This window comes from Megascapheus bottae, chromosome 9 (assembly GCF_031878675.1).
Source record: "Megascapheus bottae isolate mThoBot1 chromosome 9, mThoBot2.hap1, whole genome shotgun sequence".
In the NCBI taxonomy this organism is placed as follows: domain Eukaryota; kingdom Metazoa; phylum Chordata; class Mammalia; order Rodentia; family Geomyidae; genus Megascapheus; species Megascapheus bottae.
Window position 1 is genome coordinate 42,808,275 of NC_143517.1, and position 24,037 is coordinate 42,832,311.

At 32.0% G+C, this 24,037-nt stretch overlaps 1 protein-coding gene across 50 annotated transcripts in view; it reads left to right on the top strand.

The window, feature by feature from the left end:
• Rims2 (regulating synaptic membrane exocytosis 2) overlaps window positions 1-24,037 on the top strand; it is a 385,455-nt gene that overhangs the window by 195,515 nt on the left and 165,903 nt on the right. For 18 of the 50 annotated variants that reach the window (XM_090339203.1, XM_090339227.1, XM_090339217.1 and 15 more), the window contains 7 exons: window positions 1,143-1,210; window positions 2,963-3,082; window positions 4,267-4,366; window positions 5,590-5,713; window positions 11,310-11,356; window positions 13,484-13,596; window positions 23,580-23,710. In XM_090339203.1, the coding sequence (XP_090195329.1) occupies window positions 1,143-1,210; window positions 2,963-3,082; window positions 4,267-4,366; window positions 5,590-5,713; window positions 11,310-11,356; window positions 13,484-13,596; window positions 23,580-23,710 (703 nt within the window). Of the gene's footprint in view, window positions 1-1,142; window positions 1,211-1,338; window positions 1,548-2,962; window positions 3,083-4,266; window positions 4,367-5,589; window positions 5,714-11,309; window positions 11,357-13,483; window positions 13,597-20,074; window positions 20,123-23,579; window positions 23,711-24,037 lie in introns of all 50 variants that reach the window. The other 32 variants (XM_090339238.1, XM_090339190.1, XM_090339201.1 and 29 more) reach the window with 3 other exon arrangements.

The following is a 24,037-nucleotide window of genomic DNA, read 5'->3' on the forward strand; positions in this document are numbered from 1 at the left end:
TCTGAGCCTCTGTGTTCAAAGCTAGAGCTCTGTCATTTGAGCCACAGTGCCACTTCTTGCTTCCTCTGGCTCTTATTGGATAGAAGAGTTTAGTGGACTTTCCTGCCTGGTCTGGCTTTGAACCATGATTTTCACGTCTCAGTCTCCTGAGGAACTAGGATTATGCATGGCTATGTAACTATTTTTAACCATATAATTTTTGAGAAAATTCCATCATTATAAAAAGTATCATCATACACATTCCAATAATGGTATTTGATTTTTGAACTAATGATTATTGGCATATCATTGCTTACTTTTTAAAAATGGTTTTATAATATTTTATAATGCTTGAAGAAAAAAACTCATGTCTTTAGGGTAGCATGAGAGAAAGACATAATTGCTATATTTTTGCATTAATTATATATGAACTCAGGACCTTGCCTGCATTAGGCAGATCTCTCTACCCCTTGAGCCACAATTCCAACACTTTTTGCTATGGTTATTTTTCAAAGAGGATCTTGCATTTTTTTTTCATGCTGATCTTGACTTGGATTCTGCCTCGTTGGGATGACAGATATATACCCAGTTTTTTCAATGAGATGGGAGTCTTACAAAGTTTTTTCTAAGGCTGGCATTGAACTGCTATCTTCCCAATTTCTACCTCTAGAGTAGCTAAGGTTACAGGAGTACAGGAGTTAATTTGTCTAGTTTATATACCTTTTTTCTTCTTTTGTCAGTTGTGGGACCTGAACTCTGGACCTGGGTGTTGTTCCTGAGCTCTTATGCTCAAGGCTACCACCCTCCCCCTTGAGCCACAGCCCTACTTCCCATTTTCTGGTGATTAATTGGAGATAAGAGCCTCACAGACTTTTTAGTGCCTGGCTGGCTTTGAACTGTGATCCTCAGATTTCAGCCTTCCAAATACCTAGGATTAGAGGTTTGAGACACCATGCCCAGCTAGTGTATATACCTTTATAGTCTGCATTCTATAAAGTTTGTTCATTTGCAGTCTTAGCTTTTGCTCTTGTATATAATAAGCCCTGCAGCCGGAGTTCTAGAAACTAGGCAGGATCATACAGTTTAAAAGGTTTATAATGTCTCTGTCCTTTTTTCCCACTGTCTCCTTTACTGCATTCTTTTTATCTGTCTGACTCTCACAGGAGACATGGATTACAACTGGTTGGACCATTCGTCTTGGCATAGCAGTGAGGCATCCCCAATGTCTTTGGTGAGACATGTGGAGCCTTACTATTTAATTTCCGTTATCATTTCACTTTTCCTTTTTTATTTATACCTTTGCATGTTTTCTTTTTTTTTTTTTTTGTATCTTTTTTTTTTTTTATCCCACGCCTGTAGGGGACAGTCAAAAGGGAAAAAGAAAAACTAGTGAGCAGGCAGTTTTGTCGGATTCTAACACCAGGTCTGAGAGACAAAAGAAAATGATGTACTTTGGTGGCCACTCTTTGGAAGAGGATTTGGAATGGTGTGAGCCTCAGATTAAGGACTCTGGGGTAGATACCTGTAGTAGCACAACCCTTAACGAGGAGCATAGCCATAGTGATAAGGTACTGAGATTGTGGAGCCTGCCTTTTAACCTGCTCATTTGGTCTTCGTTTGCTCTCTGTCACTCATTAAACAGAACATATTAAAAGGACAGGGCATTGCAAGGGTTAATGTAGCATTTCTTAAGGTGCAGAAAAGAAAAACAAAACAAAACCAATTAACCAACCAAATCAAAATGCTTCTTGTATTTTGCTGTTTTTTATTGTTTAACAGCATACCAAAAAAGTAAATAAAAACAAAACTTAGGAACAAAGGAATGTTTTGTCTATAGTCACATGGAGAACATGGTTATCTTATTGTAAACCATAAATGATAAGCAATTTTTGGATTGGCTTATTTGATTGCTTACATATATCTTCCTTGGGATGAAAAATAAATTATTTATAGTTTGAATCCCAGGCAAAAGGGAGCTAATTGGGTCTGTTTGCACAGAAAATGTTGTTTTTCTTTTTTCCCTTTCACTGTCATTTTGTTCTTTTATTTATTGCCATTGCATTAAATGTGGTATTGATTAGTATCAGAGCCATTGCCACCTGCCTTCATATTTATTATTTTTGCTTTTAGAATAGTGAGATTTTTAAGAATCTTTTAACCATATAGATGTGATTGATTAGAACTTGTCTTTTGCTTGCTAAATTTTGCATGAAAATGTGCATGTTAATTGTAGACAACTGTGAATCTATGATTACACAAATCATTAGTTTTGCTATTTGAGTTAGCATTCATTAGTGGAATGGTGTCATTATTTACAAAAGACTTAGCTCTCTATGAGAAATAACCTAGTGTTTTCACTGCTGTTTAACAGTTGATACCTTTAAATTATCTATTACAATTTTACTAAATAGATTAAAATTCTAAAAGAATCAAGGAACATTTCCATAAAGAGAAATAAAGTGTTTATTCTCCCATTTGTATATTTTTTCCAGAGCAGATTCCAGTAGTTATTTGTGACTCTACTTTTTAGAATTTTAATTTAGAAATCTACATTATAAAACTCTTTATCATCAGTTTAGATTTCATATTTAACATTTTAAAATTTTGGTATAAAACAACATTTTTTCATGTGTTTGAAGCAGAAATTTTCATTTTTTACTTATGAGATTTTAATTATTCCTCAGCAAGTAGTTAGATGCTTTACTATATTTTCAAGAGAAAAAATATTTTTTAACATTTTGTAGATACATATAACTTTTGTATTAGAGAATTGTATGAATTTAGCATAATTGGATTGAGAAACTTGGAATTATAAAACTCAGGTGATAAGAGTAATGTAGTATGCTCTTTGGTAAGTATTTTGAAATGTAAAATGATTTGTGTAATCATAACACTTTAGAATTCTAAGGTTAAAAGCAATTGTACAAAGATCATTTCTCAAAAGAAACATTATTTTTTCTTGTTTATTGATATTATATGACAGCATCCTGTAACTTGGCAGCCATCCAAAGATGGAGATCGCCTAATTGGTCGTATTTTGTTAAATAAGCGCCTAAAAGATGGGAGTGTGCCTCGGGATTCAGGAGCAATGCTTGGCTTAAAGGTATGTAATAAAATGTATGAGATTTTTGCTCTATACTACTTTAAATATTTATAAGAAAGAGAAAGAATTTAATAACTCTTGCTACCTATACCACTTTAAGATTTCTTTTTCCATTTTGAAGACTTTTCAAACTTCTAATTTTCCAGGTATTTAAGAAATTGCAATTATTCCACAATAATAGTCATATACATAATTTGGGAAGATCTCACTAGCAATCTGATTAGAAAATCTTTGAATCTTAAACACAGTGACTAAATTTGCGGTTTTTTCTTTAATTTTCTTTCATATTATATTAAATGATTATTTTTAAAATTACTGTGTAGACTTGTGAAATGCAACATCAATGAAGCTGATATATTGGTTGGATGATGATTAATCAGTCACAGCACTGTTTTGTAAGAGGATAATATCTTATAGATGGACAAATGATTCCACAGCCTTGTTCTTTTTTTTTTTTTTTTATTGGTTGTGGAGCTTGAACTCAGGGCCTGGGTGCTGTTACTGAGTAATATGTTTTGAGAAATAACAAAATAATTCTATTTTACTGTATTTGTCAATTTCTTTTTTTTCTTGGTCTGAGACCAGAACTCAAACTCCTTAGTCTACTGGTTATTTGCCACTTTTGCTAATCTCAACTGAGCATGCCTCAAATGCCTACTCAATTTCTTGAAATTAAATATTTCAATGCATGGCGGTATATACCTCTAATCCAGCTACACGGAAGGAGAAGATGAAGAATATAGTGGTTTGAATGGTTATAGTAGAATGTGATCAGTAAAATAACTGAATCAAAATGGGGGCATGGCTCAAGTTACAGAGCACCTGCCTGTTAAGTGTGAGGCCCTGCGTTCAAAACCCCACTATTACCATCAAAAAGTAAATGAATAAACAGATAAATGAATTAAAAAAGGAATTCCATCTTAAGGACAGAAGTAGACATTTGTTATGAGTATGCAACATTTTCAACAATGAGTTAAATACAACACATTGGGAATATGTAAAAAGAATGGGTTCTTAGGATTCAACTTCTCTGAATGGAAACATCATTTTATTCAAGAAATGCTTTTAGTACATGAAATCACTATTTTAGAAGCCACAGTTTGTTCTAGGCCTTTTTTACTTGAATCCTCAACTGAGTTCATTTTAGCAATATGACAGTTTAAATACTTTCTTCTTTTAAACAGGTTGTAGGAGGGAAAATGACTGAATCAGGTCGTCTCTGTGCATTTATTACCAAAGTCAAAAAAGGAAGTTTAGCTGATACCGTAGGACATCTTAGGCCAGGTAGGTTTTTATTGTTGGTTATTTTCATTTACATGGTTAAACATGTATAATTTAAAAAAGTTATTCTCATTTAAAGTGATTTGGCCAATAAGCAAGAGTTTATTTCATTTATATGAAAATCTGTTCATTAATATAAACTTGTACCCTTTTAAAAATTATTTCTTGAATTACATTAGACACAAGCTTTCATATTTATAAATTTTATACTTTTAGTGATAGGTTTTCTAATTTGCATCTAGTACTAGCTTATTTTGTTTTCTGTAAGCTTCAATTTTTCTTTTGTAAAAAAATTCCAACAGTATGGAGGAAATAATCTTCATGAACAAATGGGTATTTTTTTTTTTTTTGTGGATCATGGGGCTTGAATTTGATGTGGATGCTGTCCCTGAGCTCTTCAGCTTAAGGCTACTGTCCTACTGTTGAGCCAAGCCCCACTTCCTGTTTTCTAGAGTTTAATTGGTGATAAGAGTCTCAGGTCCTTTTGTGCCCTGGCTGGCTTTTAACCTTGATCCTAAGATCTTGGCCTCTTGAGTAGCTAGGATTACAGGCACGAGCCACTGCACCTGACCAAGGGGTATTTTCTGAGATTCATTACTTAATATTACCTTGGAAAAAGGGTGCTGTTGGAGGTATCCTTGAAGTTGATTTGATAAGATGATAATGATGGTCATGATTATGATTATTATTTTTCAATAGTACTGGGTTTTTAATGGCTCTCATAATTACCACATGAATACTTTACCATTTGAACCACACCTTTAGCCCTTTTTTTACCTTAGTTCTTTTGTGGATAGGGTTTCATATTTAATATGATTGCCATGTGGCCACCCTTGAATAGAGATCTCTATCTGTATCTTCCAAGTAGGTGAGGCCATTGCTTGTGCCACCATAATTGCTTGTTGATGGATATGTGACCTTACTTCTTTACAATGGCTGCCCTCAAACATTGACTCACTTTATCTTGCAAGTAACTATTAGGCTGGACCCTAACTATTAAGCTCATTACAAAGAAATTTAGTCAATGAAAAATAAGGTGATTATTTGACTATGTACTGAAACCTTAGAGTTCAGAGTTGCAAAATCTTTAAAGAGGTAACCAATCTTTATAGTTACATTTTGATTTTATATTAGAGACAAATTGTATGTACTTTTTTGTTTTCCTTCTGACCATTGTCATTTTAGATTTTTTTTTATCTCTAATCTTCATGTCATTGATACTACAGGTGATGAAGTGTTAGAATGGAATGGAAGGCTATTGCAAGGCGCTACATTTGAAGAAGTGTACAACATCATTCTGGAATCCAAACCTGAGCCACAAGTAGAGCTTGTTGTTTCCAGGCCAATTGGGTAAGTTGGTTTTAGCACTTTGTAGGTATATAAATTAACTATTATTAAGTAAATTGTACTGAGAAGTCCAAAAATGTCAGACTACTTTATGAACATTATTTTGTAGACAACTTTCCTTTTTACTATGCCCAAAACAACTTACCAGAGATCATGAACTTTTCTTTAGATAGACTACAGTTATAATTACAAAAGAAGAAATAGTTTTTATTTTAACAATTGGTAAATAACTAAGTCATTAGTGAGGGCAAAGCACTATTGTAGAAATTAACATTATGATGTTGCATGAACTATGTTGTCTACAATTTAAAAATGATGATCACTGATAGTCCAAAAATCATGTACTTTTTCAAAATAGAGATTTTTTTAACTTATGAAAAAAAGAACTAGAAAGCATGTTATTAATCAGTTTCAAATGAGAGCAGAGTGAGAATATTTTTAGTAATTTGTTAACCATTGATCATTTTAAAAAGATAAAAATGTATCCTTTTAATTATGAGAATTAATCATTAAATAGCCAGTACTATTTTCCTTATTGAAAATATGTCAATACAAAAGACATACTTTTCAAGTAAGAGTAGCAGAAAAATATATAAGATATCAATTTATTGTAAAGTTTATGTTTAGGTAACAGCATTCTAGTATGAATGCTATAGAAAATTTTTGTTGTAGAATAATAATGGCAATTTAAAATATCCAGTTTTATTTTTATTACTAAGATGTTGTACATCAGGGCTAATGTTTCATAAGTCAGCCAAAGAGTACATTTCCTTTTTGGATATTGTCAGCCCTTTCTTTACTTTCTCCAATTTTCCCTTCCTGTCCCTGCCTACAAGTTACATAGTTTATAATTTTCGGTTTTCACTAAGGGAATGTTTAAATTGTATTATTTTTCTTTTTGTGTCCACAATAATGATTTGGATTATTAGCTTAATTTTATTGAAATATTCCTTTCATTGAATCCATCACATGAAATTGTATTCATATTCTGTCTTTTTATACTTTAATAATACTGTAAAACTGCATTGATCAGTTTGGTATTGAAGTGTTCTCAAATAACATTTTGTTTGATATTTTGAACAATCTATAATCTTTTGTATAATTTACTGACTGATCCTATCTAACTCATCCAATAAATATTATTATTCAATGTGAAACTGTCAGGAAAAAGAAAAAGTCCAGTTCCTTATGGTTTACAACTGAATTTTGTAATTGTTAAATAATACTCTTCAGACTCTTCAATGAAATAGAGAAGGATCACTATCAAATTCATTCTATGAAGCTAATATTACACTTACCTCAAACCACACAGGGATTCAATTACCACCACCACAACAAAAATACCAATAAAAGATATATAGAGGGAGACTAATCTCTTTGATGAGAAATATAAAAGCTGCAAATTTTTTAATAACATACTTGTCAACCTAATTTGACAAGTAATCAAGAAAAAATCATATGCTTCAATCAAATGAGATTCATCCTGAGTGCAAGCCTGACTCAGTATATGTAAATGAATAAATGTAACATAGCACAGTAACAGAACTGAAGACAAGAGTCACATGACCATCTCAATAAGTGCAGAAAAATACCTTTGTCAAGATCCAGCATCCCATAATTGTAGTTCATTTTGATTAGCATCATTTTATATGATCTTTCATATGTACCGAGGTGTGGAAACAGGAGGTTTGTTATTTAGTTTTGTTTTTTTAAATGTGCTATGTGAAGTTATTTCCTGTTTCTTTCATTTTTCCCTCATTTGGTTTATCCCCTGTTGTCACTGTTTTTCATTTTGGTACCCAGGTCTTGTATATGTGTTTATCTGATTTGGGGAAGGGAAAGGAAATAACAAAATGGTGAGACACAGGATGAAGGGTGAACCAGTGCAAAGTGATACTCACAAGAAGCTATGTTGGAAATGAACTTTACAATTTGAGGGGGGGGGAAGGGAGTGAGAAGAGGGAAAGAGGGAGAAAACAAGGGAGGGAACAATGTTTGACAAAAAATGTATTCCTTACCTTACTTATATAACTGTCACCTCTATCACCCTTACAACAAAATAAAATTAAAATAAAGGGAAAAAAAAGGATACAGCATCCCCTTTGACAAAAACTCTGAAGAAGGTAGGAATAGTAAGGGCATTTCTTCAACATAAAAAAGGTTGTTTATGAGGAAAGTACAGCCAACATCATACTAAAAATTGAAAACAGTGACCATTTTATCTTAAGTCAGGAATAAGATAAGGATATCCACTTTCTCCACCCCCTTTTAGTGTTTTAGTGTAGGATTTTCTCTTAGGGTAATAAAGCAAGAGAATGGCATAAAGAGAATCTAAATAGGGAAGGAAGAAATCAAACTATTCCAATTTGCAGGTGACATGATCCAATATCTAAAGGACCATACTCAATCCCGCCAGCTCATAGAGCTGATAAATAACTCTGGGAAAGTAGTTGTGTATAAAAATCGCTTTTCTATTCTCCTCCAGTGAAAAAATTGAGAGTGAATTCAGGAGAGTGAGTCCATTTGCAATCGTCTCAAAAAGATCATATACCTAGGAATCAACCAAGGAACTGAAGGACTTGTAGAATGAAAAATTAAAAAAAACAATGTTGAAGAAAGAAGATATTCAGAAGTAGAAATACATCTCAGGATTAGCAGAATTAATATCATGAAAATGGCAATACTGCCTAAGGCAATCTACAAATTCAAACTCAATGAAATACCCATCAAAATGCAAATTCCATTGTGCACTAAGATAGGGAAAATAATCCAAAAATTTATATGGAACTACAAAAAGACTCTGAATCCCAAAATCAGTCCTGGGGAAAAAAATTGTATTGTAACAAAAACAGGTCAAATAGAACAGAACAGAATACCTAAAAATAAACCTACAGATCTACAGATATCTAAGAAAAGATTAAGAAAGCCAAAAACAGCATGGGAAAAAGACAGCCTCTTCAACAATAGTGTTGGGAAAACTGGATATCCACAGGCAGGAAAGTAAAGCTAGATCCCTAACTGTTACTCTGCATTAATAATTCAGAATGGATCAAATATCTCAATGTAATACCTGAAACCATGAAATTACTGCAGGAAGAACTAGGAGAAACATTAGAACTTCTTGGCACACACAGGAAATTTTTGCGTGAAGTTCCAGGGATTCAGCCAATTAAAAAAAGAATTGACAAATGGGGTTGCATCAAACTAAGAAGTTTCTGCATGGCAAAGGAGAGTTAATAAGCTAAAAAGATAGCCTAAAGAATGGGAGATTTTTGTCAGCCATATGTTAGTAAGTGGCCAGTTAATAAACAGACAAACAAGCTAGACATTTCTCCGAAGAAGTAAAAATTGACAGATGAAACAACATTAACATCTCTGACCATGAAGGAAATATAAATCAAAACAATTCTGAGTTTCTCTCTCACCCCAATTAGAATGGCCATAAGCAAGGATACAAATAACAACAGACACTGGTGAATATATGGGGTAAAAGGAGTCCAAATGCACTACTGGTAGGAATGTAATCTTGTCCAACCACTCTAGAAGGCAGCTTGGAGGTTCCTCAGAAACTAAATATAAGCCAGACTTGGTGACTCATGCCTGTAATCCTAGCTACTCAGGAGGCGAGATTTGAGGATCAAGGTTCAAAGCCAGCCTGTACACTAAAGTCTGGAAACTCTTATCTTCAATTAACCACTAGAAAACCAGAAGTGGTGCTGTGGTACAAGGGGTAGGGCGGTAGCCTTGAGCTGAAGAGCTCAGGGACAGCACCCAGACCCATGACTGACAAAAAAGAAAAAAGTAAAAAAGGCTAAACAAAAAAAGTATCTCTTGGGAGTGCAGAAATGTTGGGACAAAGGGGGAACAAATATAGCTGTGATATCCACTAGACACCATGTTGGAAATTAAGTATATATATATATATATATATATATATATATATATTTATACACAGCTTGTTGGGAAGAGGGTAGGGAGAGAAAAACTGGGAGAAAATGAGGGTTGAGGTACAACTTCTCTAAAAGAAATGTACTTATTACCATATAATCCCTCTGTATGCCAGCTTTACAATAGCAATAACAACAGACAAACAAAAAACCTTACCCCATGATCTAGCAATCTCACTCTTGGGCATTTATCCAAATGGTTACAAATCAGGATACAGTAAATCTACTTGTATAACCATGTTTGTTGCTGCAGTATTCACCATAGCCTCAGAGTGGAAGTAGGCTATATGCTCTTAAATGGATGAATGAGTCAAGAAAATGTGGTCTATACCCACAATGCAATTTTACTCAGCCATTGGGAAGAATGATATTATATCATTTACAAAGAAATGGATGGACCTGGAAAAAATAGTGTTAAGTGGAACAACACAGTCCTAGAGAAAGAAAGGATGCATGGTTTCTCTCATATGTGAAAGCTAGAGCTAATTTATATATATATACAGGTAAACGCATGTGGGGTTGTGCGCAAGTATTGAGAAATTGTATTAACCAAATTATAGTATTTTCAGTGTCAAATTCAAATGGTGTAATTCCTTGAAAAAAATAAATTCACAGCAGAACAAAATGAGTATCAGGTTTATACAAGTACACAGCAAACATTGAACAAATTTACTTTACTGCCCTCTTACCCATAGTTGTCTTTAGTAGCATCCTTCAATTTTCAGTCACATACCAGGAGAATCAAAAAAATAAAGAAATCAACTGTCAAAATGAAATAAAATGTACTTGATTGACCTTCTTTAAAAAAAGTTTCGGGGCAAGGTGAAAGGGGTAGGTAGATGAATGCAGTGAAGAAGGGCCAGGAGAGCACAGCCTTAATAATGCATGTGCTATGAAACTAAGTAAATCGAGGTGAGAATTTGTGTTGGGAAGGATGGGATACAATAATGAAAGCAGTGATATATGCAGTGTGCTTATGAGCTGATTTGTGGAATGGTAATTCCTTTGTGCAACTACTTGAGGATATTAAAATTATAATTTGACAATGTATTCTTTTTTGAGGTAAAAATATTGCTGCAAGATAACTTTAAAAATTTTAGAGAATGAGGAAATAGATGACACTATACAAAAGGAAATGTACTTATTGCCTGACACATGTAAATTTAACCCCTGTACATATCACCTCTATAGTAACAATAAAGTAAATTAATAAATGTTTGCCTTTTTTTCCTCAGTGAATTTACTACATTTTAAAGTTCTAGTTGCCATCTGAATGTTAAAATTTTATTGGTTAACAGAAGGTGTAAGTAACAAGAAGCATGGAATTTCAATGTTTCTTTAAAACTTACCTAGTTGGATACAAAAACTTTTAGAGTGTAAGTTGGGTAGAGAAGCACATAGACAATAATGTGCATGTTTTCTTACACCTACCATAGATACATATAAACTTCAATTCCTTTAAAATATTTTTGGTTAATCTCAATTTTTTTGTTAATCAGAAAGTACTTATGTTGTTGTTTCTTACTTTTAGGATATTTTGGCTATTCACAGCTATTTCATCTGATTCTAATTATCATATAGATTAATAATGATTAAAATAGTCATTTCATTAGTTATTAAAAGTTTCTTATTCTGTGTTTCTATCATTTCAGGGATATACCTAGAATACCTGATAGCACACATGTACAAATGGAGTCCAGTAAGTTTGATTTTTTTTCCCTAGGAGAACATACTGTTGATATTGCTGTTCATCAAAGGCCAAATGAAGTATTTTATTAATGAAATATAAGACCATTTTAAGTATATATAGACCCACACAAAGATGAAACATACAGTATCATTTCATGTCTCTGTGGGGAAAAGAACAAAATTCTGTAATAACCGCAACTTAATTTAGTATGGATTTCTAGAAATCTTTATTAAGGTATTTAACTATATATGGCAGAAATGCATAACTAGTCATACACATATGCCTGTGAAGCCATCATCACAATAAAAATCATCACTCTCAGTTTTACTTTCTAACTTCCCCTTAATTTTAAAGTTTATTGCTTTCTAGCCACACTGCTGGTCTCTAGATGGAAATGCTTTTTTGTCAGACTTATTTGTATTATCTGAATTCAGGATTGTAGTTCAAACCTGACATCAAAATAGTAATCGAATAGACATATCTGTCTAAATAATCTTAATACCTAAATACTTTGTATTATGTGAGTACTATTTCATATCTTTTTTTTTTTCCAGTACTGGGGGCTTGAACTCAGAGCCTGACTCTCTTTAGGCTTTCTCAAGTTTAGAGCTCTACCACTTCAGCCACAGCCTTTGGGCTTTTTTTTTCTGTATGTGGTACTGAGGAATCCAACCCAGGCCTTTGTAAATGCTAGGAAAGCAGTGTACCACTGGGCCAAACTCCCAGTCCCTATTTCATATCTTAAATCATTTGTTTTTGGGCCAGGTCTCTTAAAGATTAGCTGCTGTATTGAAAGGAGGTTGGTGCAGTGTAAGGCAGAATGACCAGGGAATGGGTATTTTAATAATTTAGTGGCAACACAGTGGTGATCATGATCACATAAAAAATAACATAGTAAAAATACTATTATTTTACAATACTATTATTTTAACTATCCTCACTGCTCTCATTTTATTTAGCACTTGCAACTACGTTTGATGTTGTACCTGTGTTACCACAATTCTCACAACAATTCTATAGGGCAAGTAAAATTTTTGTTCACTTTTTTTTGTTCTGGTCCTAGGGCTTGAACTTAGGGCCTGGGCACTGTCCCTGAGCTTTTGTGCTCAAGGCTAGTGCCCAACCATGTTAAGCCACAGCCGCACTTCTGTTTTTTTTTTTTTTCCTTTAAATACTTTAATGGAGGTAGCGAATCTTGCAGACTTTCCTGCTCTGGCTGACTTTAAACTGTAATCCTCACACCTCAGTCTTCTGAATAATTTGAATTTATAGGCATGAACTAGTCCTGATTATTTTTCTCTTGTCCTTACTGTTGGGAATGAAATCCAGGGTCTCATGTATGTGAAGCAAGTGCTATACCTAAATACAACTACTGTAGAGATCTCATTATTTTTCATGTGATCACCTGAACTGCCTCATTGTCTTATTGTCTAATTGAATACTAAGTTCTCAACTGTTTTTTCTTTCTTCCCAAACTATTTTCCTTAAATACAGTCCTTATTTTTTACTTACCTCAATCTTTGCCTACTTCATTAATGTTAGAATGTGTAGTTCAGAATTCTAAACACATAATTTCTCCAGTATTCTATTATCCTCGTTCTATTCACTTGTTCCTTCCTCTTCACAGAAAGACACTCAAATACAGAACTATCAGGTTTTCTTTATATTCCTTACTTCTTTTTTATTTTATTATGTTCTCAAAGACATGATTTACAAAGCTGTCTTCTAGAAATTTTTAATGATTTTAGAGATTTTGATAACCTACATGCTTAACATTTGAAATGTAAATTACATTTTAAGTTTCTTTGTTGCTTTGTCTTTGTTATTCCTCCGTTTCTATTTGTAATTTTTCTTAATATATTATTTAATGCTGTGTGTAGAACAGTATCAGATAGAGTAATTTCTGATTTAGACTTGTCTTTATTATAATTGATACAGACAGATGGTCAAAATTGGTCTTAAAAAGAATTCGTAAACTGAACTTATGTTTTTAAAGAACAACAATAACAAAGAAACCTTCAAGCATACTTATAAGAAAGTGGTGTATTTAATGATATTTCATGGAAAATTGTAGGATATTTGGGAAAGATTCTTAAAGAGTGAAGAACTACTTTTATTATTCTTTATGTGTTTCAGGTTCCAGCTCATTTGAATCTCAGAAAATGGAACGTCCTTCTATTTCCGTTACCTCTCCAGTGAGTCCTGGCATGTTGAGAGATGTTCCACAGTTCTTATCTGGACAACTTTCAGTATGTAATCATTAATTTCTCTTTTTAAAACCTTAAATGATATTTTTAATGTATCATGCTAGATTTTATGAAATGAAATTTTCATGTGAATATAATTATGCTTTTAACTATCTTTTCATTTTTAATAACTTTAATTAGTTGAAATTGAGTTTTGATTATTTATTATAATGTCTCTATTAAAATTGAATTTCCTGGAATCAATTGAGAGATTTTTATGAAATTACCAAAACTACTTTACTTTCATAATTATTCTAAAATTCATGGTCATAAATATTGTTTCTATACCTTAAAATGACTATAAATTGTCATAGGTTCTTATGATAATGTTGGATTATGCAAAGATTGTATTTAAAATAAAAGTAAATATTCACAGATTCTTGCTTTCAGCCTTAGTGAAACTTGAAATGATTTTTTATTTATTTATTTTTTGCCAGTTCTGGGCTTGAGCTCAGGGCCTGAGCACTGGCCTTGGGCTTTCTTAAGGCTAGAGCTCTACCATTTGAGCCATATCACCACTTCCAGCTATTTACTATGTATGATGTACTGAGGAATCAAACACTGATCTTTGTGCATGCTAGGCAAGCACTCTATCACTAGGCCAAACTCCCAGCCCTTGAAATGAATTTTATAATAATTATATTTTAATATTACTTAGAAATATAAGGTAGTGATATATAATAGATTCCTTAATACACTAGTTAATTTCCTAATTTCCCTTGTTTACATGTTTTCTAATAAAACCAAAGAATTAAGCTAGCTAGAACACCTGGCTGAGTGCTTTCTTTATTCAGTTGATTTGTTCATATTCCTTTGATTAACACTGTAATATTTAATACATTCATATTTATTCAGTTATATTAATTTCCAGTAACATTAGTAATTATTACTATGAAATATTTGAGTCCTAAAGTCCTACTTAGGTACTCGAAATTCAAATACTGAATTTGATTGAAAAATGTTATAGTTAAAAACTAAACTAGCACAGCTATTTTAAGAACAGTGAATATACTTTTTGTTAAATCAGCTAAGTAATTTGTTCAGTTTTAGTGGGAAGGGGCAGAGTTTGGTTTTTCAGAAATATTTTTATCAGTTGAATAAAGTATGAAAGAAGCAAAACCAAAATTTAGATATTCAAAATTATTGAAGTAAGTAGCACTGTGGCTCAGGTGGTAGAGCACTAGCTTTGAGCTGTAGAGTTCAGGGACAGTGCCCAAGTGCCATAGTTCAAGTCCCATGATTGGCAAAAAAAAAAAAAAGAAGTAGTAGACATGTCTTTTCTGGAACAATGCTGACAATAACATGAATTATCTAGGAAACTAGATGAATACTGTAAGGAGGTTTTCTGTTTTATGAATAGAATGAACTTCTTCATTTGAGAGTCACAGCCTTTGTCCACGCTCCATAATAAATAGTATCTTTCTACTATTGTTCTCATTGACAAATTCATATGATTTCTTCTACTTTCTTAGGAAACTATTAAGTATTAACTATTTCTATACTTCTGTTTAAATAGTTCATCTTTGAATTATGTTTGGGGAAGCAAGAAGGCTGGAAGATGCCAGTACACAAATCCTCTGTGTGTGTGTGTGTGTGTGTGTGTGTGTGTGTGTGTGTGTAATGTGTGTTTTTGTTTGGTATATAGTTGTATGATAGGGAAGCATTCATATTTTAAATTCCTTAGTTTGTTATCTCACTTCAAATTCTAAGTTCCTATACAAAGTGGTTTAGAAGAGAAAGATGAGGAGCAAAGGCTTGTAATTCAGTGAGATTTCAAACTATTTCTTTTCATGACCCATAATAATTATGGTATAAAGGTATAATTGCTAAATACTTGAAACATAAAGCTAAGTTTCATTTCTAATATGTCTAATGATATAGATGATGGCCTATAGACTTATAAGTGATGGCCTAAATTTTTTTGTAGTAATTTAGTATGCATGCCATTTTATTTTTTCTTATGACTTGAAAGGAAGATATTTCAGTATAATTTTTAGTGACACTTTAATTGTATATGGTTTGAAATTATGCACACATATCACTCAAGTATTAAAACACAATGATTATAAATCTTAGGGATATTTATTGTTAGAAACCTAGAAAGTACACACAACTCAACAGTAATCCTGATGTTAAAATACGGCCATTTTCAACCTGTAAAATATTAACCGAAACTAAGATATATCTGTAATGTTAGTTTGAATTCTACCTTTTCCTATTGTGTACAAAACTAAGATTGATGGTATCATACAATTTTTCTGCTTTTTACTATAATGTGTAATGTTAGCAAAAAGGATTCTGAATCCCAAGTAAAAATTTTCTTGTGTATAATAGACTCCTAAAGTCATTTGAATAGCTATTTAACATTTCATTTTATCTTAACTCAGTTATATAATATCCTTTCTTTGATTTTGTTTTTTAGCAAACATTTGTTTTTACTGAATTAAACTCCGAGCAGTTATTTAAAACATGTATGCTAAATTCTGAGCCTAGGTCAGAATTAGGACTACTAATACTATTGACAATACTGGTTATTATGTGTGAACAGGTATAACGGATGTCCTTTTGATATTACTTATTGAGAGCATTCATATTCTTTGCATCCATGACAATGTATATCTCTAACAGTCTAAAGGCAGTTTTGATTTGTTGTAATGGTACAGAGGTTAAAAGAATGTGAATGTATATTACTCTTTTGGAAAACCTTCAGAAGTCACAAGGTAACATTACATTCTCATTTTCTTCTATTCTACCTGGGTAGAGTTTTCTTAGGCTTGTATAATGCATGAGAAAAAGATAATTTGTATAGTGTATGAGCTGACCTTCCCCATGTATTTATGTCAGTTCATGGATTGATTATTTCTCAAATACAAAATATACTTATAATTCATATTATGTGTGTCTTTATTAATGTCATCCCTTTCATCAGTCTTTGGATAATGGTTTAAGCTTTTGAAAATTTTGATTATCTTTTGGAAATTTGATTAAAAGTTTTCTGAGCCTGATTTATTTTTTCTCTAGGCTTAAATTATATGGATATTCCATTAATGATCTTTGTGGGAAAATCAACATACGCTCAATTTATGCATCTGGGCTGTATAGTAATCTTTTCAGTGACCAAATTGCCTTATTTGGTTTTTAAAAATGTGTCCATTTTTCCCTCAGATGAATTCTTAATATTTTAAAGTTAGTGTATAATTTGCTTCCTGTTTGATAGGATAGCAAGAAAAAAATAGAACTTTTTTTTTTTTTTTTTTTTTTTTTTTTTTGCCAGTCATGTGGCTTAAACTCAGCCTGAGTCCTTGGACTTTTCTCAAGACCAGAGCTCTACCACTGAGCCACAGCTCCATTTCCAGCTTTTTTCTATGTATGTGGTACCGAGGAGTGAACCACAATCTTAGTGCATTCTAGGCAAGCACTCTACCACTAGGCCAAACTCTCAGCCCCAAAAATACAACTGGTGTGTGTGTGTGTGTGTGTGTGTGTGTGTGTGTGTGTGCGTGTGCGTGTGTACGTGTGTCTTTGGGCTTGAACTCAGGCCTTAGATACTATCCCCGAACATTTTTGCTCAACACTAGTGTTCTAACATGATCCATAGCTTCACTTATGGCTTTTTAGTGGTTAATTAGAAATAAGATTTTTTTTTCCTAGACTTTCCTGAGAAGGCTGGCTTTGAACCACAATCCTCAGATTTGAATCACTAGTGCCTAGCTGAATCTTTGTTTTCTTTTTTTATTTTTGATGGTCCTGGGGCTGAACTCAGGGCCTGGGCATTGTCCTTGAACACTTTTGGCTTAAGGCTAGTGCTCTGCCACTTGAGCCACAGCATCACTTTCAGCTTTTTCTGAGTATGTTGTAGGCTCCATACCAGTAGGCTATGCTCCAGGCTCCATAAATCTTTTTGTTTAAGTGAAAAAAGGTTCAGTATTCTTTTGTTCCACAGAGTACATTACATAATTGTTTTTATTGATAGTTGTTTTATATCGTTTACTAAGTGGCCAAAGTTGATTTGTAGTCATAAAATTTCCTCCAAGTTACTTTCTAAAAATATTTATGGACCTTAGTTTTTATATAAATTTTATAACTATTCATTCTATATAAGTATTTGAGGAGAATAAGTGAGTTAAATATATCCTTCTCATATCTTTATAGAAATTTCTGATCCTGAAAAATATTCTATAAACAAAATGATTTTTTTCTGAATTTTAATTTTAAAATCATTTCAAGAATTTGATATTCTCGAATTATATAAAAGGATGAAATATATTCACTTTAGATATCTGAGTTGCTTATTGCGATCCTTTTGGAAGATGAAACATTTGCTTTAAAAGATTAATCTGAAAATACCATTTCTTCTAAGGAAAAACTTTTTTTTTGCCTGTCCTGGGCTTGGGCTCAGGGCCTGAGCACTGTCTTTTGGCTTTCTCAAGGCTAGAGCTCTACCACTTGAGCCTCAGCACCACTCTTGGCTTTTTTCTAGGTATGTGGTACCGAGGATTTGAGCCCGGGTCTTGGTGCATGCTAGGCAAGCACTCTACCACTAGGCCAAACTCCTGGCCCTTAAAGAAAAACTTTTATTTTATGAAATACTATATAAATAATTTACTTATGTATACTATTTAATATTTGATAAACCAACAGATTTGAAGGCAGGGAAAATGAAGTCTATTTTGGGAATACATTGCTAGTTCCTTTTTTCAGCTTGTCTACTAATCATGAATTTCATACCCCCTGTCCTTTCATTTGCTACTGATTTTTCACTTGTGTTTATACAGGCTATACAGCTATGTTGTGAACATTTGCTCCTTTGAACATAGCTACATATGAACGTAATTAAAGGAAAGGAGTTTAGAGAATTATTCACAATTGTATCACTGTTTGGTCTTAAAAGGTCTCCTTTTCTTTAGATTTATGCCTGAAATAGTGCTTGTCTATGGACCATTGAATTGGGCCATAGTCCTCCTAGTACTCTTTATCTGTTTTCATGTCGTGGGGTGGAGGGGAGGAAGGAAAGGAAGCGAAGAGTAAAGGAAGGGAAGAAGGGAGGAAGGGTGGAAAGGAGGAAAGGGGTAAGAGAAGAAGGAAGGAAGGAAAGAAGGACATTTTTACCTATTATGACTTTGAAAAAGATATCCATATGAAATGTGTGGAATGGGATGGAATCTTGATGAAGGAAGCAGAATTAAATCTCTTTCAGTCCTTTCTTAAACCCATAAATATAAATTTGATTTTGTTCCTGATTTCGCTGATTTAACTGATTGAACTGTGGACAACCCTGAATTCTGATTATTGTATTTCTTAGAAATGAAATTTCTTAGAAAGAGAGATGAAAGTCAATCTCAAAAATTTAAAATGGATTGAATCAGAATTGCATTTTATTTTCCACTTGTACATTTTCTTATTTTTTTGAAAATTAGAAAATATATAAACTTTTTAAATCTATTTTCTCACTTGAATGTTTCAGACAATACAGTAATTTCTACAATTGTTAGGAGTAACACAAGGCAATAAACTTAAACTGTCAAAGGTTTGGGAAAAATGAAGAACTGTATGAAAATAAGTAATGAGATATTATGGCTATTTAATCATGTTTTCATGATATAAAATGATCTGGTGGAAAATCTTAAAGTATGAATCGTCATGTTCTAGCATACAATGTGTATGTTATTTTTTTAATTTTAAAGAAATTATGTAGCCAACTTGGCTACTACTTTTGGCTAACCTTTTATAATCCTAAAGAAAACATTGTTCTCCCAGAAGACCTTTCAGTAATAATACTATATTTTTCCATCTAATTTCTTTTTGACTGTAATTTTTTTCTGTGTACCATTTGCCCTTTTTTAATGGGGCATATATAATTCAACCAGCTGTGGATCAATTGTGTTATGAAAAAAATATTGTATCTGTACCGAACATGTACAGACTTTCATCTTATATTTGTTCCCTAAACAATACATTCATTTATATTGTACCAGTTATTACAGATAACTGAAATATGTCTTAAAACAGATGGGAAAATAGATGTTCTACACAAATCCATTGCTATTTTATGTAAGGGTTGAGCATCCACAGACTCAGTAGTTGTCAGGGGTTCTGGTTCCAGTTGCTCATAATTGCCATGGGCGTTTTAAGGATAAAATATATTTTCTAATTATAGAAATTATAATTATACTTATTTCAGTATACTTTGTATACTATAAGCCAGAATATACTATTTTCTTTATTCATAATTTCTCTTGTGTTGACTACATGCTAAATATCTAATAAATAAATCCTCATTTTGTAAAGTTTTATGTTATTTCAGAACTTAGCAATACTAATTTATTCATTACATGGAAGTATTTGATTAAAATATTCTCATGGAAATATTGTATTTAAGTATATAGTTTTATTGTGTTTATTTTTACTTTTGGTCTTTTAGTTTCAGTGTATTGTCTTTTGGTTTTGTTTTATTGCTTTTTTCTTTAATTTTGCTTACCAGAGCCAAAGCCTTAGTAGAAGAACAACGCCTTTTGTTCCTAGGGTTCAGGTAAAGGCCTTGTCTGCCTGATAGAAACTAAAGTGTGTTTTATCCCTTATTTGTATGTTTTTGGAAAATGCGTAGTAGGAAAACTTCCTTTGGTATGTTGCTCCAAATCATATTATTGACTTTCAAATCATTTTAGAGCCAGCTTGTAAAATTCTGCATGGGGATTAGAATATTGAAAACAATTTAAAGAGACAATCTTGTTTTAGTGATTTGTGAGACAAAATACTAAAACTTGTAGGTTTCCAAGTGGCATTTAATGTAGATTTATTGTAGTTCCTACTTATGTATGTAACATTTTTTGAAATATCTAATTTTATATTTTGAACATGTTTCTTTATTTCACGAAGGTTGCTGTCTCTTTAAATCATTCATTACCACATGATATCTACATTCTCTTGCATTTTCCAAGTAATGAATCTTTGAGGAGATTGGCAAATATATTTGTACCTTATTTAAAGTATGAACTTAAAATGACAAATTCTAACTTTTAGGAAGAAAATTGCTTTGAGAGAAAAAATAACAATCTAAATAAATTGAATTGGGTTTAATTTTTATTCTGTCCCTCCATTTAATTTCACTACAATATTTGGGTACAAGTTATTTGCCTCTTTTCATTAGAAAACCCTTACATGGTAAAGTAATGTCAATATAGTTTTCCTTTTAAGGCAATAGCATTATTCCTTCCTTGCTTTGCTGCATGTTTTTAAAAAATATCTGATCATTTTGAATAGTACTTATTTACATTTAATAATAAATAATTCCAATTAATATTGTATAGTATAAAATACTTGTGCTGTTCAAGTTCTACTTAAAAGTTAAATGGCTACATGGTAATGATGGAATGATAGTTATATTAAAACAATTAAAATTATTCCAATGCTTTTAGTAAAGAAACTAGTGGAGAATAAGGACTGTCATGAATAGAAATTTGAAAATATGTTGTTATATTTGGGGGAAATCACCAATAATATTTTAATTATTTAAAAATATAGAAAAAAATGTAAGAATATGGCAACATATCCTAGCTATTAAAATGTTAGGTTAACTGGATAACTATTAAAAACTTCAAAGCATATGCTGAATAAAAATAAAAATCAGGGTATTGAATATCAAACTTAAGGCAACTTTTAAAAATAGATTCCTTTTGATCAAATAATCAGTATAATTAAAATGTACTTTTAACCTGTCAAATTTATATTAATATCTATTTATTTGGAAAACATAATATAGTTAATTCTAAAGAACAAGTATGAAAATATGACAGGGCTGGGATGTAGCTCGGTGGCAAAGTGCTTGCCTAGGAAGTGCAACGTCCTAGGTTCGATCCCCAGTGCCAAAAAAGAAAAGACAAAAAAAAATACAGTTGAAAATATGACAATCTATACCTGATGTTTATTTGAATCAGAAGTGGATAGTATTAGCCAGTGTTTTTTGTTTTCTTTAGTGTAAGAAAATTTCCAAAGAATATTTATTAGAGGTTTGATGTATAACTCAGCTTTTAGTTTCAATTATCTTATTGAGTGAGATTATTGCCTCTGAAAATGGCAACAAGTCCTTAGTGTCCTTCTTTCAAAATTCGCATATATCAATAATCTTCTCAATTTTTAACTTATCTCTAATTTACTATTTCTTTTTCCATTTAAAATTTTCATTAAAAGAAACTTAACCTTTCAGAATCTTTTTAATCTTTATTGGTGCCTGGCATTCATAATATGAACATATGAAAAGAATTTTTAATATTTTGTAAAAATAAAGCTATAAGCATTTTAAATGGACAATAGAAAGCATTAGGAATTAAACAAACCTTGGTCACATTTTTAAAAAAGAGTGACACTTTCTACATCTCTTCCATCCATATTTAGTGAAACATTTCCTGCATTTCTTTCTTTATTTTCTCCCATGACTTTACCAGGATAGTTTAGTCTTTCACCTCCTCACTTAGCCTTCTTTGGATCTATGTTCTAATATTGTTCTGAAAGCAAACATTTTGCCTGTTTTTGTTGCTTTCAAATATCAAGATTCTTTCTTCAAGTTATTTCTATTTTGGTCCAAAGTCATGAAGATCCTCTGGAAGACTTATTCAAATTCCCAAGTCCCATTCTAATTCAGTAGGTATGCCTAGGAATTTATAACTGTTTAGTTATAATACTGCTACAGGAAATTTCTTAAATACAGTTGAAAACACTTGTCCAAGCTGTATTTTTGAGGTTAGTTGCTCTATTAGAAAATTTTTTGTTATATGATAGCAATAATTACTAAATTAAGTGTAGAAATGTGCCACATTGTAAGGGCTTATAATTAGAATCTTTAAAATTTGAGTATTGATTAGTTTTATTTCTAGAAGAGGGATAATTCTTTTTAGCAAAAAGAAATGGAGGGACAGAAGCAATTTTATATATCCTTTTATATATTCAGTCTCTCATTCTCTAGAATGTGAAGTGAGGGATTCAGCAGAGCCACTGGGAAATTGGAACTGAACTGTTAAGTGTTTCATATGTAACCAGAATTTTTCTTTACTTGTAATTCTCAAGGCCATTTTCTGTTTACATTTAAGTTGCAATATAGTAGTCAGAGATATGCTGAGTTGTAAACAAAAATATGGATCAGAGTTATAGTTATCCTGGTTCCTTGTAAAGGAAAATCAGTGAGCTAGGAGAGAAGGTGTGAAGTTTGTGGGTAGGAGGTCATAACCAGTAAGTCCAGGCAACTCATTAGCTGGATGTTAAGTTCCAATCCCTCATTTTATGGCACAGCAAAATTACTCTCAAGTTCAAATTGTAAAATGGAATCTCTTTTTCTAAGGATATGATGCATTTGCTTCACAAAAGAAAGCGGGACTTTATGTCTACTAAAATTTTTAAAAGGTGAATTTATTATAGTTTTAAATGCAACCTTATCAGGGGACATTGCATGAAATATGGAAATTCACACTGAAAACCCCTTATACAAGTTTTATTTGTTAATAAAAATATTAAAGAACACCTTTGCATATAGCCTTTGACATTTTTACTATGGAAATATATAAACATTTGCTCAGAAATTCCCTCTGAATACTGTATAAATAAGTTATTACCTCCTCAATTCATTTTGGGCACTTATTCTGAACTTATTATAGGGGAGACAAAATAAACTACAGTGATTCTTGCATAAGGAAAGAGACAAGAGAGCAATCTTTGTATATAAAGTCCTTAATTATGATAGCGTAATTATTGTGTGAATGTTAGTAGGCAATCACATTAGAATAAGAAAGCCAAATGACACTGTAATATCTGAATTATTTATTTTATTCATTGAAGTTATTCTAGCATATCCTTTTCTTTTTAAATAATCATAGTTCACTGAATACAATTTAGATTCTATGCAAGGATTAGTGTAAGAGAATGGCTTGAAGATTCGAAATGTAAACATGGATTGCTAGTAAATATTGGAGCTGATCGCGACTATTTTTGCTTTTCAGATAAAACTATGGTTTGACAAGGTTGGTCATCAGTTAATAGTTACAATTTTGGGAGCAAAGGATCTCCCTTCCAGAGAAGATGGGAGGCCAAGGAATCCTTATGTTAAAATTTACTTTCTACCTGATAGAAGGTAGGGATGTGAAATGATGTTTTTTCTTTAAACTAAGTGAAAAGTGGTAATAACAATCATTGTTTTCATTCTATATTTTTTGGGTCATCCCTGCTAGTCTTTTTAAGTTAATGTAACATAATTATTCTAAGAAATAAAAATAATGATAGTAAACATTTGAGATTGTTTTTAATCATGTTTATTGTATAGTTTATTTTTATCCAATTTAATGCTTACGTTGTATATTTTATATTTTATGTTTATGTAGATTCTTTGTAATTTATGTGATTTTTACTTTAAAATTTATGCTCTTAAAAACCATATTTTTTATGGGCTGGGAGTTTGGCC